The sequence below is a fragment of the Triturus cristatus genome, chromosome 2_1 (assembly GCF_964204655.1).
Source record: "Triturus cristatus chromosome 2_1, aTriCri1.1, whole genome shotgun sequence".
Lineage (NCBI taxonomy): Eukaryota > Metazoa > Chordata > Amphibia > Caudata > Salamandridae > Triturus > Triturus cristatus.
In genome coordinates, this window is record NC_140581.1 from 980,773,549 (window position 1) to 980,789,616 (window position 16,068).

General features: G+C 43.1%; 1 protein-coding gene across 2 annotated transcripts in view; it reads right to left on the minus strand.

Annotated features, from left to right (window-relative positions):
• Positions 1-10,294, minus strand: part of RIC1 (RIC1 partner of RAB6A GEF complex) — a 730,678-nt gene extending 720,384 nt beyond the window's left edge. For both annotated transcript variants that reach the window (XM_085634197.1, XM_085634186.1), the window contains exon 1: positions 9,912-10,294. In XM_085634197.1, coding sequence (XP_085490323.1) covers positions 9,912-10,052 — 141 coding nt within the window. In that variant the 5' untranslated portion in view covers positions 10,053-10,294. The remainder of the gene's footprint in view (positions 1-9,911) is intronic.
• Between the last annotated feature and the right edge of the window lie 5,774 nt (positions 10,295-16,068).

Here is a 16,068-nt window from a genome sequence, read left to right on the forward strand (position 1 = left end):
ACAGAAACTTTGAGTGCATTACAGCTTCCGGTGCTGGATCGTCAGTCGAGGGAGATGCTGGGAGGACCAGTGAGAGCACAGGAGATACATGTGGCTTTTAAAAGTATGAACATAGGTAAAACCCCAAGCCCAGACAGCCTCACTGCAGAATTCTACTCCACGTATGCCTTGAGGCTGGCTCCCCAGCGTGAGACTCTGTGTGCAGAGTTTTTGGGGCTTGGGACGCGGTCGTGATACCAAACCCCAATACAAGTGATCAGGTGGCCCGCGCCGTGGACTTCTGACCACTCTCCACGTGCAACATGGATTTTCAGATACTTAGTAAGATCCTGGCACTCCGCCTGCTCAAATACATCCCTATCCTAATCCATACTGATTAAAATGGCTTTATCCCATCAAAAAATACCTGATTTAATTTGCACAGATTATTTTCTGTGTTGTACCATCCTAGGTGCGGCTTCTTCCGCAGGCGGCTCGCTTGTCGATGAATCAGCGTTGAGCTGGAGACCGTTGGCTTTCATCCAATCCTTGCTATTTCTCCAGTGCGCATATATGCTGGTCAGATATGTAGCATTTGTAATTACCAATTCTAATTATTTAGAACAAAATCATTGTTGTTACTTATTGAGATCAAACTGATTAGAAGCACTAACAATTTCAATATGTTTAGCTTTTTTTTTTAAGCATGTGTTTGTTGTGTGATATGTCGGGGTGCAATAGCAGAAAACAGAGGCACCTAAATACTGGTCAGGCAGCGTGCTGCATGCTAAATGCTGTTCAGGCAACATGCTGTGTAAAACACAGTATTGTAGCTCACATGTTTTAAGCTACACCCTTAATTACTTAGGCCATTGCGCATTTAGAGCCCCCCCCCGCCAATTAATCCTACTTGAAGTACTGTGATTCACAACAGGCTTTTGCCTACAGACAGGGAAAAGCTGTCTCGTAGACTAGAAATAAAAACTGTGGTGTCCTTGGGAGTCAAATTTTAAAACTCATGGTGCAGATGCAAGGAGATACATCTTTGTTCCTCTGCAGCATCTCTGGGAGAGCAAGTATACATCTGGTGTCAGAAGGGTGAGTCGCACACTTGTGTGAAAAGAAAGCAGAGGGCCTAACCTCCTCTACTGTGACACCTCAACTATGATTGTGGATCCCGAGGCCCTTGGTGCTGGTTATGTGTTGGTGGGCCAGATATGTGGCTGTATGTTGGCTGCTGTTACGAGTATCATTATATAATTAGTAGGATGTGAATGTAGATTGCACCAGGCATACAATCCAGCACGGGAGAGGTGTCTAACACGGCATGGAAGGAGTTGGATTACGTCCTATTAGGTGTTTTGAGGAAGGCAGTGAAAAAAAATTAACTACGAGGTAATCCACAATAGCTGCTGCACACATACCTTCCCTAAATTACCCACTCTTCAACTGTATCCTCCTTCTAGTCATGGGAGCGCTGTATACACTACCAATTAATGCCCATTGTCGGTTTCCCTTGAAACGTTAGCCATGGCTAATTGGCTCGGTAGGGTGTTCATGTCTTTGATGTGCGAGTCCCATACATGGAAGACATACTGGAGAAGCATCAGGGAGGCTCTCTAAATTTGGGCCACTAGAGACTTCCACTCCCTTACCAATAAGGAACAACTTTTTAAGTTTTGCTGATTCGTTCACAACAAGACCTACACACAGCCACAAACCTAATTGAAGCCTGAAGAGGAACATGCAACTTAACGTGGAATGAAAGGAAATACAATAAAAATTCTTTTTTACTTTTCACCTTATGTGCCCTAAACCTTAATTTGTGTCTGGGCACTTTAAGGTTATGTCTAAACGAATAAGCAGTACTTGGTATTTTCTAATCGCATAGAAGTCCAGAGACAGATCAATTGTATGTCTAGCATATCCCTTTATTGACTAGAAAAAGCGGGTGCTCTGCCAGGGTGTTAAGAGATTTGTACCTCCTTTCACAACAAGTCAAAATAAGATAAATCTTATGTGTCAGGTCGAGACATGACAGAACCCTATCAAGTGTGCAATAATTGAAAGGTCAACATACCAGCCCAGTCACCCCATAAAATCAGTACGGCTAAGAGAACTCATTACTTACATCCATATTGCAAATACAGCTCTATGAATCTATAGCCACAAAAGCAGTTTAGAGTGCTGTGAGGTGCTCGTTGCTTATGTTTCTTGTACCTCTTCCGTTCCTGTGAACCCGACACACAGGCAAAAGAAAACCTCATTGAAATCCAATGGGGAATTGTTGAGTACTGCTTTTTGATGATGGGCATTTTGGGTTCTTTTCTTCTGTTACTTGGCTTGCATCCATGGGAACTGTACTCTATTCCTTGATGTCAACCCAGGTGAAAGACAATCACTAATCCTACTTAAATGCACATAAGGGGGGGAAGCTCTCCAACACACAAATACTGAATTATAACAATGTAAATAACAGTATGGTCGAATGCGTTATCTCCTCATAAAGTACCATAACGTTTTGCCAGCAGATTTTTTCAGCAGCAACTTTGCATCGAGCGGAAAAACAGTGTTTTTTGTAAAATGCAGTAACCCTTTAAGTGAATAAGTCTGAACTTTCAGCTTTCTTAGATACTTTACACCAGCCTCCCTTTTCAAAATATATAAATACCTTCACAACCCAAGACGTTTGGCAGGAAAATTACAAATGTCACGGTTTGAAGAACCATTCACAAACAAGAAGCTGAAGATTATAGAATATACACACCAATTTGAATGCCTCATTTAATTTCAAAGTCTATGGATAAGGGATTTGAAGATTATAATGTTTACAACAGGTCAGCACAACCAATATAAATAATGAACTTTTTTAGGATACATTAGCAGTATATGAAGATATTGCGCCACTTTATAAAGAACTTTGGGTTTTAAAAAATGCTAAATTGTGCATTACATATCATAACGGTACTGGAACAAAACAGATTACGCTTGATCGTTGATTCTGTTACAATAATATCTTAGAGAGATGGCAGGCCATAAGGCTCATCGCCTTTATGACGCCATCTTGCGGAGAAATAGTCCACTCATCGTCACAACACTACACGTAGGGGCACAGAATGCCTATGGGCCCACCATATGGAACCTATGACAAAACCACACCTGCACACATTCTATGCACTGAAGCATTAAGAGACCAAGTAGTTGGTGAGTATGCGCTACATGAAAACTTACATCACAAGCACTCTCCGGTATTTTTTTTGTATACCAGAGCCCAAAATGGGGGTTGTGCATAACCACATCTACAGACATTCAACACTAAATGAAAGTTATCAATGTCAATCTTGGTGCAGATTCAGCAAATATACCCAAAGGTGTTTGAAAAACAGCATTTCCTATAAACTCACTATCTTAACCATATTGCAGAGTCCGATAATGCGACCAAAAGGATTCTGATGGTAAAATAAAACACAAAGCCGAAGTCAGTGACGTTTGTAAACATCACTGGCAGAAATTTGGAACAAGGGATTGCTGATGTTCTTTCAGAATATTTAATAAACAAACCACTAACTGCACAACGGTAACTGATCAAAGTTGTACAGTGTATTTCAATATTTCCAATCTATCAAGGCACTGTCATAATTAATTTCCAATTGGTGCAGACAGAAATTTAACTGAAGAACTAATTTTCGTATTGGGTAAAATTTGCCATTCACAAGATTATTATTCCCTAAATCCTATAAAATAATTCACAGATATTACAACATTCCTGTGAATAACATGTTTTAAAAGCACCGTGTTTGGATCAACAACAGGCCATGTGTAATATGGAGAAATGTATTCCGAAAGTAAAGTTGTTTTCTGATCACAGGAGTTGTGCTGGTTACATAGACCTGTCTCACCAAGATTTCTCTTTGAGTTGCTGACGCTTACTCTTGAAGTTCGAGATATATTTCACATCGCATGAGGAAAAATATGTTGTTAACTGAGCCCAAGAAGAGATCATTTTTTCCCTAGCATTAAATGTTGGAGTGGCTTCCAATAATGCGCAATATCTACACTCAATGTGGCAGAAACAATTCTTAGAGGTTTCTTTGGCCTATTCAGTTTAATTTCTGGCATTACCCCTCTTACAAGCACATTGAGATCTGTCTCCATTTGACTGTTTAAATTATGTATTATATCCAGTGGCCATCACATGAAGGGGGCTGCCTGTGACATTTGAACCAGTGGTCAACCACAATGTCAACCACAATTCAGGTATCACAATGAGAACATGATAATTGCAGTTAAATTAAAATGATCTATTTGTTTTTAGAAAGTCTATAATCTTGTATTTTTCTGGAATTATGCAACTCCTTCATCTCAAAGTAAACATCTACCACATGGTCCTTGAGCACCATGAGGACAATTTTGCAGGAATATATACATGACAATCACTAAGACGGACACTGTCACATCCAAAGGATGTTCACAGCATCACATATGAAACAAGCATTGGCAAAGCCAATAGGTCTTGCAATGGCTTTGGTTTTTTTTTTTTTATTTCCTGACACGAGTTGGCTTTGTGAATTATATAAAAACGTTGGCACAAAAGTCTTTTTTTGTGACGTAGTAACACGGAGGACTTATGTGGTTATCCAAGTTACACTTTATTCTAATCAAACCCATTCTGGTCTGACAAACACATGGATCCCGTACACAGGCTCTGCCCTCCCCCAGTGTCGAACTCGAAATGAAGACAAGGTTTAGCTTAGGCAGGCAGACTGCTTAGCCCATGCAAGAAAGAACCCAGTGGCCTATTATAAAATAAATCGGAGAGGGAAAGAGAGGAAAACATACTGCAGAGTGAACGAGTTCGCATCTCGATCCTTGACCCGCTCAGGGGCCTCTGGACCTAATAGCTCACCACGTGTGTGTCTGCACAGAGTCTCGAGTGTGCATGAAGGCACGGCCCGGATCACCTCGCAAGAAGGCTGTGTTTAGAGGGTCACCTTGCTGTGAATAAACAGTTATTTTATGCTGTGCACGCGCACTCTCTCACCGCTTGCATGCGTGTGTGCTGTGACACTTCCCTGGGATCGACATTTCTGATCTGATATATATATATATATAAAATTCACTTTAAAAACCATAGGTTTCACACATGTTATAGTTAGCTGGACATTTCACTCGTAATAAACCAATGAAATTCCCCCGTTATAGTTAGTTCAGATAACTATAACTCGCACGCCCGCAATCCACTGCTCATGACGTCACATATTACATCACTCATGACATGGTCAGTGGCATCACTCATGACATCACTGATGACATCATCCTTGTGATAGAGTGGCGGTCGCGCGAGTTATAGTTATCTGAACTAACTATAACGGGGGAATTTCATTGGTTTATTACGAGTGAAATGTCCAGCTAACTATAACATGTGTGAAACCTATGGTTATTTAAGTGAATTTGCAAGGTTTTTTAAATGCTAATTCCTAACTATAACGTGTGTGAAACCTATGGTTTTTTAAGTGAATTTGTACAGTTTTTTAAATGCTAAGTTATGTATTTATTAATTTTTTTTTTCTCAAGGTTTTACACCGTGCGCGCACCCCGCTATTTTTTTCAAAAATAATGTAAATTTTTTTTCACCCTTGGGGGTCCTTCTGTGACCCCCTGACAAAGGCTAGGGGGTCAAGAACTCTCTTCCCTGCCCCCTTTTCCACCTTTTTCCACCTTTCCTTTTCAGTGCGACAGACAAAATGGCGGCCGACACTTCCTGATTTCGACCGATTCGAAAGTTTACTGACATCTATCAACCAATCAGAATTTCACTCGTGCACGGCACCGTGCGCGCACAGTGCACGCACGGTGCGCGCGTATAGATATTTATATGCTTTTAAATGCTATTTTCTCAGGAAATACTGAACAGATTGACACCAGACCTGCAAAAGGCACTTCCCTGACCTGAGGACTACCTCTCTACCAAATTTCAAGTAATTCTGTTCAGCCGTTCGGGCTGTACCTTCGACTAAAGGTCCTATGGAAAAATGCATGGGGAAAACGCGTTTTGGGACCCCCCTTTTTTCTCGGCCCCCCCTTGACGAATCACCCCGAGACTTTCAGAGTAGGAGCTGAGCGGAGCGCCCCATTAGTTTTGAAAATTTCGCGAGGATTCGTCAACCGGTGCCAAAGTTATTCAAAATTGAATTTTGAGATTTCTTATACCGAGGTACACAGTGCTGTCATGTGTGGGCAAAAAGTGCTGCAGCAACAAATGATGTGGGCACGCATGAACCACTTTACCTTACAGTATATGTAGGGTTACTCTGTGGCATGCATGTATGTGGTGGGCATCTTACTGCATATATGTTGGTATGCAGGGTCAGCTGTGTGTGAAATCACCACCGTGTACGGATGTGCTGACGCACAGCGTCATCTTGTGTATACGCATATGGTCAACATACGGTATATGTGCACTGGGTAATCTTGCCAAGCTGTGTGTATATATGGTCACTTTACTATGGGTGCATACAGAAGGCCGTTTCGGTGTGTGTGTGTGCACCGAGTCGAATTGCTCTGGATGTGTGTGCGCACACATGGGATTCCTAGTTTGTGTAAGTATGCAGTCATTGCTGTACTGTCACCCTGTGTGCGCCCACGAAGGGTCCTACTGTGAGTTCCCTCTCGGCTCACATGTCCACACAGGACAGCCGTGTGGGCATAAAATCATTTCAATGTGTTCATACGTGCACATATTTGGCTGGCTGCGACTACAGAGCCAGGCTTTGCACATCAATGCATATATGCACAGAAACCTCTCTCCTCAAGAGCTCTACGCAACCGCTGACCAAAGAAGCGCAGAGCAACTCAAAACACGAGTGCTAGTGTTCTGGCTTAAAACAATGTTAACAAAAAGAGAAAGCATGGCGTGTTGTCTGTAAACAGTAACCTGACCCATGAGGAATGCAGCTGCCGCCCTGCGCGCCGCTGCTCGCTCCCGAGAGCAAAATGCCGTGGGAGTCAACATTACACAAAAGAGGTAGGACATGCACCCGCTTTTAGCGTGCTTTCATTCTTGAAAGACACATGCAAAAGCCAATCATATGCGTGGGGGGAGTCAGACCCACACGGAGTAGTTTAGAGTAGTTACAAGAAGCCTCGCAGAGCAGCGCATGCGTACTGCACTAGGCTCGAGATAAAAATCTTAACTATAGAAAATGCAATTGCATTAAAGGCGGAAGGCCCCTTCAGTCAACACTAAAAGTACATGCTTGAAACATAAGCTACCAAGACGGCCACTTCATCCTTGCGCACTCAGTGGTAATTATACCTGTGTATGCATAAGACCAGCAAGCACTGTGAACTTGCTGTCTCTGGTTTTTAAGAACATTGCAAATTGAAATTACAAAGCCTAGGGTGCTGTATTATTATGTCATAGATTCGGGGCTCATGAGACAACTTAAAGTGTTTAACAAACTGCTACATAATCCTTGCAAAAATCTAAGTCACATCGTGCCTTGTTAAAAATCCAGTGTAAGTAGGAACATTTCCTATGTGCTTTGTGTTAAAAATGCTATGGGGGCCTGTTCTTGGGATCACAAAGTAACTCATTAAAACAAAATGCGGTACTTGGTTTTTCAAAGCAGGCTTGTCAAAGCAGGCTTCCGCATCAAATTAAAAAATCCACAATCTGATCATTTACATACAAGTATAAGAGTAAAACTCTGTATGCTCACAACATTATACAATAGCATGAGTGACCTAAGCCAAAAGGCATTGGTGACTGAAAAAAGCAAGTCCATAGACACTTTCAAAACTCACTAGGCTTAAGTGAAGCGAAACTACAAAACTAAACACGAGTTAAGAGCTGCAAAATCAGAAGACTTCTAACAACTATAAAGACAAATCAATTAACCCAGTGCCCAAATTCAAGAACCGTTCTGAAGACAGCAAATGTGAATTTCGGGGCCTTTATGTTATATTGTTTATTCTTATAGAGCACTCAAATGCCCACATGTGTTTTGGGATAGCTGAACAGGAGAAAAGGAGGCCCTAAGAAATAAATAATTTGCAGAAAACATCCATGTTTTCAAGGAATTCCTAAAAGCCAAAAGATGTGGCGTAGCTTTGATATAAGGAGGAAGATCATTCCAAGCTTATGTAATTCCTAGCACAACAGTCTCTGCTACCCCAGGTTGCACCCTTGAGCAGAGCACTAATACCAATTTAGCAGAGGCAGACCATAAGGATCTAGCAGGAACGTACCAGGTGAAGCTCTTTTTCAAAATATAAGGACATTGATCATGCAATGCTTTGTAAGAACCCTCTGCCTCACGGGGAGCCAGTGAAGCTTCCAAATAGATTCAGAGACAGATTGGTATTTCGGGATTTTCAGAAGCACGCAGGCTGCCGCATTTTCTACAGTTTGTAGTTTGTTGAGGACGTGCTGATGGCCATTCAGATAGAGCCCATTACAGTAGGTAATCTTAGACAGCACCAGAGAAATAACTACTGTTTTCTGTAAATTAGCTGAGATAAACTGTAGAATCTTCTTGATCAGCCTGAGGTTATAGTAGGCGACAGAAGTAACTGCATTCACGTGGTCATGATAAGACAGTTTCTCGTTTACAAGAACTCCTAGGTTCTTCTCGCAGGTGTAGGAAGTGGATCTAAATCAGACGGCCACCATGCAGGAGACCAGAAGGATGGCTGGGCACCGAAGTTCAAGACCTCCATCTTTACTGAGTTTAATCTCTGACACTTCCTGACATCCATGAACTAACTGCCTGCATACATTCGCAGATACTTGCTTCAGTTCCTGTAACATAGGTGTCCAATGAGATGACAATTTGTGTGTCGTCAGCATAGTATGTCAGGGAGAAGCCAAAAGATCTCATCAATTCTGCCAATGGAGTGACATTTAACAGTGTCGCCCAGTCTAGAAAATGTTAGTTTATTTATAATTATGCAGACTGATGCAGCCGACAACCAATGAGATTTTCAATTGCTCTGCAAGGGGGGGGGGGGTCATAGTGCTCCAGGAAAGAATCGGTTAACAGGCATTCCATGCCCAATGAGCAGAAAATTTGGTGTAGGCTAAAAGTGGCGGGATAGACAAAATAAAATTAAAAGGTTACCCTGCTTCACATCTCGGCTACTGGGTGCTTCAACTGCAAATTATCGAAAATCCAAAGCAGTTATGTAAAGAATGAGTAAAATAAAGAAAAAGTGAGATAGCACGCAGCTTTTCTCGGTGACTGACAGGCGTCTATGAAACAGTAGCACGCAGACAGGGCATCTTCTCAAATATGGCATTAGAGTTCAATTCAGAGGTAGTTCATACCAAACATGAGAAGCTGGCCATTGTTTCCAACAGAGGACTAGTCTACCTATGTTGGCAGACGATCACCTCAGGATGACATTCTTTGTTGACCTCTCAGCATATACTGAAGGGAGTATGAAAGTGTTTCAAATGTGCGCGAAAGTAGCAAACACAAAATATTCAGTCACAGGCAAAGATGACAAGGAGCTTGGTACCCAGATCTAGCGCTTACTAACAGCACGCAAAGTTTCTTACTAAGGCCCTTGTCTGTTACGCCTGCATGCACTATATAGTAATACCCCTTCTTGTATACATGCCCATCTGAGACACTGACACATGCACTTAATAGTATGTGAACAATAGATCCGGCTACAACGCACCCATTGCCCATCTGCGAACTATGTCCCTGCGTGCCAACAACCATATGCCGATGTTCTACTAGCTAACTATTGCATGCTTGCAACAAGATTCATCTAGCATGACAAAAATGTTCGCCCTTGAACATGACAACACAGCGTTAAACTGGATGACATTTTGTGCGACAGCAAGGGAAGATAAAACGAACGTCAAATCCTACAAATGTCACTAGAGAGGTAGAGCGTCTACCCCGGAACTGTCTACTCACCCGGCTGCTCCAGACGCTCAGCTGGCTGCTGGAGATCACGGCGAAGAGCGCGCGCTGCGGGTTGGGCTGCAGCTGGAAGGGCTGCTCCACGCTCCTTAGCGGGCACAGGAGCCGCTTCGGCCACCCGCTCAAGAAGTACATGTCGCCTCTCCGGGCTGACGGTTCCAGTCCCCGAGTCCAGCGCACTAGTCCCTTGCCGCCACCTCTTCCACGGTGCGGGCCTTTTCTCTCCGTTAGGAGTCGGCAGTGGGCTCCAGTTGCGCCTCCACCCCAGGTGCTCCACGGCTAGCTTTTCCGACGCCGCTCCAGCCTCCCGTGGCCCGCTGCGCCGCCGCCATCTCCTGCATTCCATGCAGTCCAGCGGCAGCCATGGGGGCGGGGCCTGTGACACTAGACACCGGGGCGATACGGAGCCCCTCCCCCGGCGGCCATCTTAAGACTGTTTTAGTAATCATAACATCGGACACTTTTAGGAAACGACAGTACATAAAAGAAAAGCGTTCCAAAGTAAGCCGATGCAGTCATATTTTAAAGCGTATTGTTATTATTTGTCATTGAATCGGAATTATTTGAAAGTTAAATCTTTGTCCCAAATCGCCCCAAACAGTCGCGATCCAAGTTTACACTTGTGCTTGTTTGAGTAAAAATACAAGGTAAATTTTGGTGAATCTTTAAACTTCTCGACCCATTTACTTTCCGCTGACTTCACTCCAGAATGTCCGGTCTGTTAACTCCAACCTAAACCAGCGCCTTTTCACCTTCGCTATAGAGGGATTAGAGGTCCTCTACAACTTTTCCTTCAGCAGCTGAGGGGGTCTGGCCCTGTGGCGCACGGTCAAGGCAGGTAAACGAATGGCAGCGAAGCTATTCCCAGACATCACCTGTTAACCGATCGTTACATGATCCTAAACCCCCCATTGTTATTTACTTTCCCCACTGTGACACGCGCGTTAAACAGTCCTCTTTCTATGCCTATTATTTTCGCACGCGTCCCTATTACGCGTGGCTTTTGTTTCTGGAAGTGACGTCTTACACTGGCTTCTATAGTGCCAGCTGTTCGTTGTCAATAGAACTGAAACAAAAGCCTGTTGAAGTATATAGGAAGTTCAAGAAAAGTCTGGTCCTGGCTGTTCATACTGTAACTGTTTCTCTCTCCAATGCAGCGAAGGCGCCGCAGCTGTAAACGACGTAGCTGTCAGCATTCCCTATTTAGAAAGAAAACTGCCGTTTTTTTCGAGCCAGACACGATGTTGTTTTTAGCTTAATACCAGTTAAAATAGTTCCAATTTAAACGCAGGTCATCGGGGAGCTTAACTCCAGTAGCTGAAGTGCATTAAAATCAAGGATTTTTAACGCTAAAAAATGTCTCTTCTCCAGTGGTTGAAGTGGGAGGGATCCGAGGGGCACGACGTACCCATACTTTAAAAAAAAATTTGATCAAAGCGGGCCCCCTACTTCTTGGGAAACGACAACCGTCCCGGGACAGTTAATTCCGAGAGTTCAAATTCTTCAACTGTAAGGCAAAGGGTGGGGCAGACAGCTTAATAAACCTGCTTGCCTGAAAGAAATGTGAATATGCGCTACTGGTCTATCTGCAAATGTTAAAGGTGCTTGGAAGCCATATTAGTTGAAATTGATGGAATCACTTGAAGCTTCCTGATTACACTTTTATTCTTGTTTAGAGGTATTGCAAGGGAGTTACCAGCTGAGCTGTGAAGTGTGCGTTTTGAAAGGACAGTTATAACAACAAATCACTACATACAGTCTGGGCATTACTAAAATATATATTTTGGAAGCCCTTTTTTTTATCCTAAAGCATTTTTGTGCATCTTGTAGCACCCTATCTTATACTGTGTGTAATGCAACTTTAAAACAACAACTTACATATTCACAGTGCTTCCTGCCACATTCTGGGACCATATAGCACTAAACTTACGCAATTCACTATTCTCCCCTGCACCTACCGGGGTTTCAATCAACCAGGTTTTTGTTGAGTGCTGATAATCACCTGTAAGGGTCAAAGGGTGGGGGGGGGGGTGGTATGCAGTTCAGTTGAAGAGCCAGGTCTTGAGGTCCTTCTTGAATTGAGACAGTAACAGTGGTTCCTTGGACTGCAGAGGTGAGGAGTTCCAGATCTTTGCAGTGAGGAAAGGGAAAGATCTTCCTCCAGCTGAGATCTTGCAGGATCCGTGGGATTGTGGCCAGGGCCAGGTGGGTGGAGCGGTGGTGTCTGGTCGGTGTGTAGAAGGAGAGGCGATGGTTGAAGTATTCGGGTCCGGTGTTGTGGAGGGCTTTGTAGGCATTCGTGAGGCGCTTGAAGGTGATTGTTTTGTTGATTGGTAGCCAGTAGAGGTCTCTCAGGTGACCAGAGATGTGGCTTCAGCGGAGGATGTCCAGGATAAGTCAGGCATTCCGAAAGCACTGCAATTTCTTTTGGAGTTTTTGGGTGGTGCCGGAATAGAGTCCATTTCCGTAATCGAGCTTGCTGCTGACCAGCACCTGGGTGACCATTCTCCTGGACTCGGTGGGGACCCATTTGAAGATTTTCCCAGAGTAGGCTGTGGGTGTGGAAGTAGCAGGATTATACAGTGTTGTTTTGGAAGTTCATGGAGTGCGAGAAGTAGAGGATGATGCTGAGGTTCTGTGCGTGGTTGATGGGTGTTGGGGGAGGTTCTGAGTGCTGCTGGCCACCAGGATTCATCCGATGCAGAGGGAGTGGAGCCCAGGATGAGTACTTAGGTTTTACCAGAGTTGAGTTTGAGGCAACTCTCCTTCATCTAGCTGACTACTGCCTTCATCCCATTGTGGAAGTTGCTTTTAGCAGTTGTAGGTTCCTGGTGAGGGAGAGAATCAGCTACTTTTACTTTACTTTTACTTAAGAATCAGCTGTGTGTCATCAGCGTAGGAGACAATGTTGAGTCCGTGGTTTCTAATGAAGGCAGCAAGCGGTGTGAGAAGTTGGCCTGGTATATGCTGTCCAATAGTTATAGTGGGCACCCTGTACCAGTCCAAACAACCCTTATTGATGAATAGGTTTAAAGACAACCTTTATTGAAAGCTATTCTAGTGGTAGCTATGGAGAGCAGCCTTCAGGGTAAGTCTTAAAGAAGTGTAAAGCAGTTTGGTTTGCCAGATTATAACCTCTTGATTCACTAAATGAAAGGAGAACCACACAAGGTACATATAAAATATATGTATTTATTTCTAAACACTCACTACTAATCTCTTTATGTGTTTAGAGTCCAAGATACACAATAATACAGTTTTAAAATAGCAATAAGTAGCACAATATACAATGGGCCTCAGGGGGGGACCAAACCATATACTAAGAAAGTGATATAAGAACCATGACTTGACTAGACACAGTGCCTAGAGCACGTAGAATCACTGGGACCCCAAGGAACCACCCAAGGTAGTGACACAGGAGACCCACGGGGGACGCATGCAGTGTGAGAACACAGTTGCGAGCCCTGTACTATTCTATGGGAAAGTTGCGGTTGGAATTTTAGAAGTTAAGGACACTTAGGTAAGGACTTTGAGCAAACCCCTTTAGACTTAGGGGGTTCTAGGGCCAACAACCACCCTATCTCTGTAGGTTCTGAGGAGAACGGTAGAAACCTGAGTCTCTGTGTTTGCCCGGTGAGGATGAGCAGATCCACTCTAACGCTTTGCTGTAGATGCCGGCGTCATGAAATCTTGTGCAGAGGGTGTGGTAGGAGACAGTGTCGAAGGCGGCAGAGAGGTCCAAAAGGATGAGAGCTGCGGTTTGGCCTGGGCCGAGCAGAGTGTGGATGATATCAGTTGCGGCAAGGAGTGCAGTCTCAGTGCTATGGTTGCTCCTCAAGCCAGACTGGGAGGGCTCCAGGGTGAGTTTTTTTTAAATTAATTCTGTGAGCTGAACATCGATGCCCTTCTTCATTACTTTGGCTGAGAAAGGGAGCAGATATATGGGTCTGTAGTTCTTGAGGTCCGTTGGGTCTGCAATAGGTTTCTTCAGCAGTAGGTTGATCTCTGTGTGTTACCAGTCTTCAGGGAAGGTGTCGGATTCGATGGAGCAGTTGATGGTGCAGTAGAGTTCAGGGCGATGGTGGTGCCGGCTGTTTAAAATGTGGTGAGGGGCAGGGGTTTCAGTGGGCTCCAGAGGGTATGGTGTTCATGATCCTTATAGTGTCATCAGCAGTGAGGATGGGCCAGTTGAACAGTCGGTTGGGGTCTGGAACATTTAGGTGCAATGGTTGGGGTGGGTGGGTCCTGGATTGCGAAGCTGTCATAGATATTTATGATCTTGTAGTGGAAGAAGGTGGTGGGGTTGTCACAGGGGTCTTGGTAGGAGATGTCTGTGGTGTCTGTGCAGGGTTTGTCAAATTCTTCAATTTTGTGGTTCTCTGGTTACAGACACAGACAGACCTCTGCAGTGCATTAACTAATAGAGATTTCATATGTACGATAGTGCATTTCCCACTGATTAATTTAACTTTCAGTCATTATTCTGTTAAGCTGTGTGTTATTTTATATGTAGTCACTTGAAGGTGTAAGACTGAAATAAGCTACAGAGTATTTGTTTCTTTAGCCACGCCTTTTACCCTGTCCCCATGCTCACTTACCCAGCCTCCATAGAGCGCAGCATCACAGTTCCCAAACTTTTTTTATTGCACTTCGACCACTGCGTCCCTCCTCTTTTTTTCTCCTTCCCTAATCGTTTCCTCTCTACCTTCACCTATTCTCTTTATTTCTCTGTCTTCAAGCTTCCCTGTGCCTGCTGCAATTAACCTTGGGGAGCTGAGGAAAGTGATAGAGGCACCAGTAGTGGACTTGAGCTTCAAAATCTGACCTTCAGTCACTCAAGTCTACTGGGAAAATGCCCGGTGAAATACAATGCCAGTCTGGCCCCGGATAAGAAGTTGAGCCTTGGAAAGCTGTTGCCTTGGTTACCTTTTTCTTTATTGTTTTTCAAGGAAGTGCTTTAAAAGTTTAAAAAAAATGCCATCACCTAAACCTGACCACCACAAGTGTGCAATTAAATTTGCATATGTGGCTATTTTACTAGCAATGCTTTTAAATAGGTTGTCCCATTATTTTTTTTTAAATGTTTGGGTAGGGGACAAGAATAAATCACCACCTAACCTAATTGGAGACAGTTACAATGTTACAATGTCACTTAAAGACTTTAAAACAACAACTTTAAAAAAGAGACAGAAGATACATCGCTGTTCAACTGAAAACCCAAAACTCCAAGCAAAATAAGTAAATGGTGTTCAAAGTTAATATAAAAAATAATTACAATAAAAAAGCATACTTTGAACCACCTTTATCAATGAAGAGAAATGTATTATTAGGTGGGTGTAACCAATGCACACAGGCTTTGTGTAGTCATTCAAAGTGAAAGGAGCCATTGAGGAAAATGGACTGAGTCCTTGCCTCATTCAGTGAAAGCAAAATGTGAATGACAATTTAACTGACTAATAGATAAAGGCAGATAAGCAAAAGCCTCTTCTTATGCATGTTACATATTATTTTTGGGAAAAACAATAGCCTGGCAAGATTACTAAAGCTGCCTCAAAAGGCCGACCTAAAAAGAATGGGAATATCATGAGCACAATAGGGAAGCGGGATCAGTGAATGTAGGGGTGTGTTTAAAGACGTTGTTAACGAAAATAAATTATTTCGAAACTAGTTTGTTGGTCTTTCACCCATAGGTAAGTCCATTTTAAATGTAATGCACACATCTTAGATGAAATGCAAATTAAATAAAGCTGTGGAAAATTATTTGTTCTGGTAGGAAAGCTTAGTTGGCTAATGTAATCTTTTTAGGTGTCAGAGTGTGTGTAACCAAAGGGTCACTGATTTGAGCCCTTGATGGTTAACTGGGTAATAGTTACATGTCTATTTATAGTAATACAAGGTCCCAGCTTGTGACAGAGAGCACTGTGATTATGTAAGGCGTTTGAAAAAATGTATCACAACATACGCTACAAAATGTTTAAAAAGATTAAAGGCTTAAGAGCTTTCAAAAGTTATTTTTGTAGTAAAACACTAGCTATGCTTACTTGCAAATCTGTTAATAGGTTTACATTAAAAGGGTGCATTGCAGGTGTGTTAACGCCTTTATTGTACCTCTAAAACAAAAAATAACTCTTTGACATCATGAAGCTTCAAA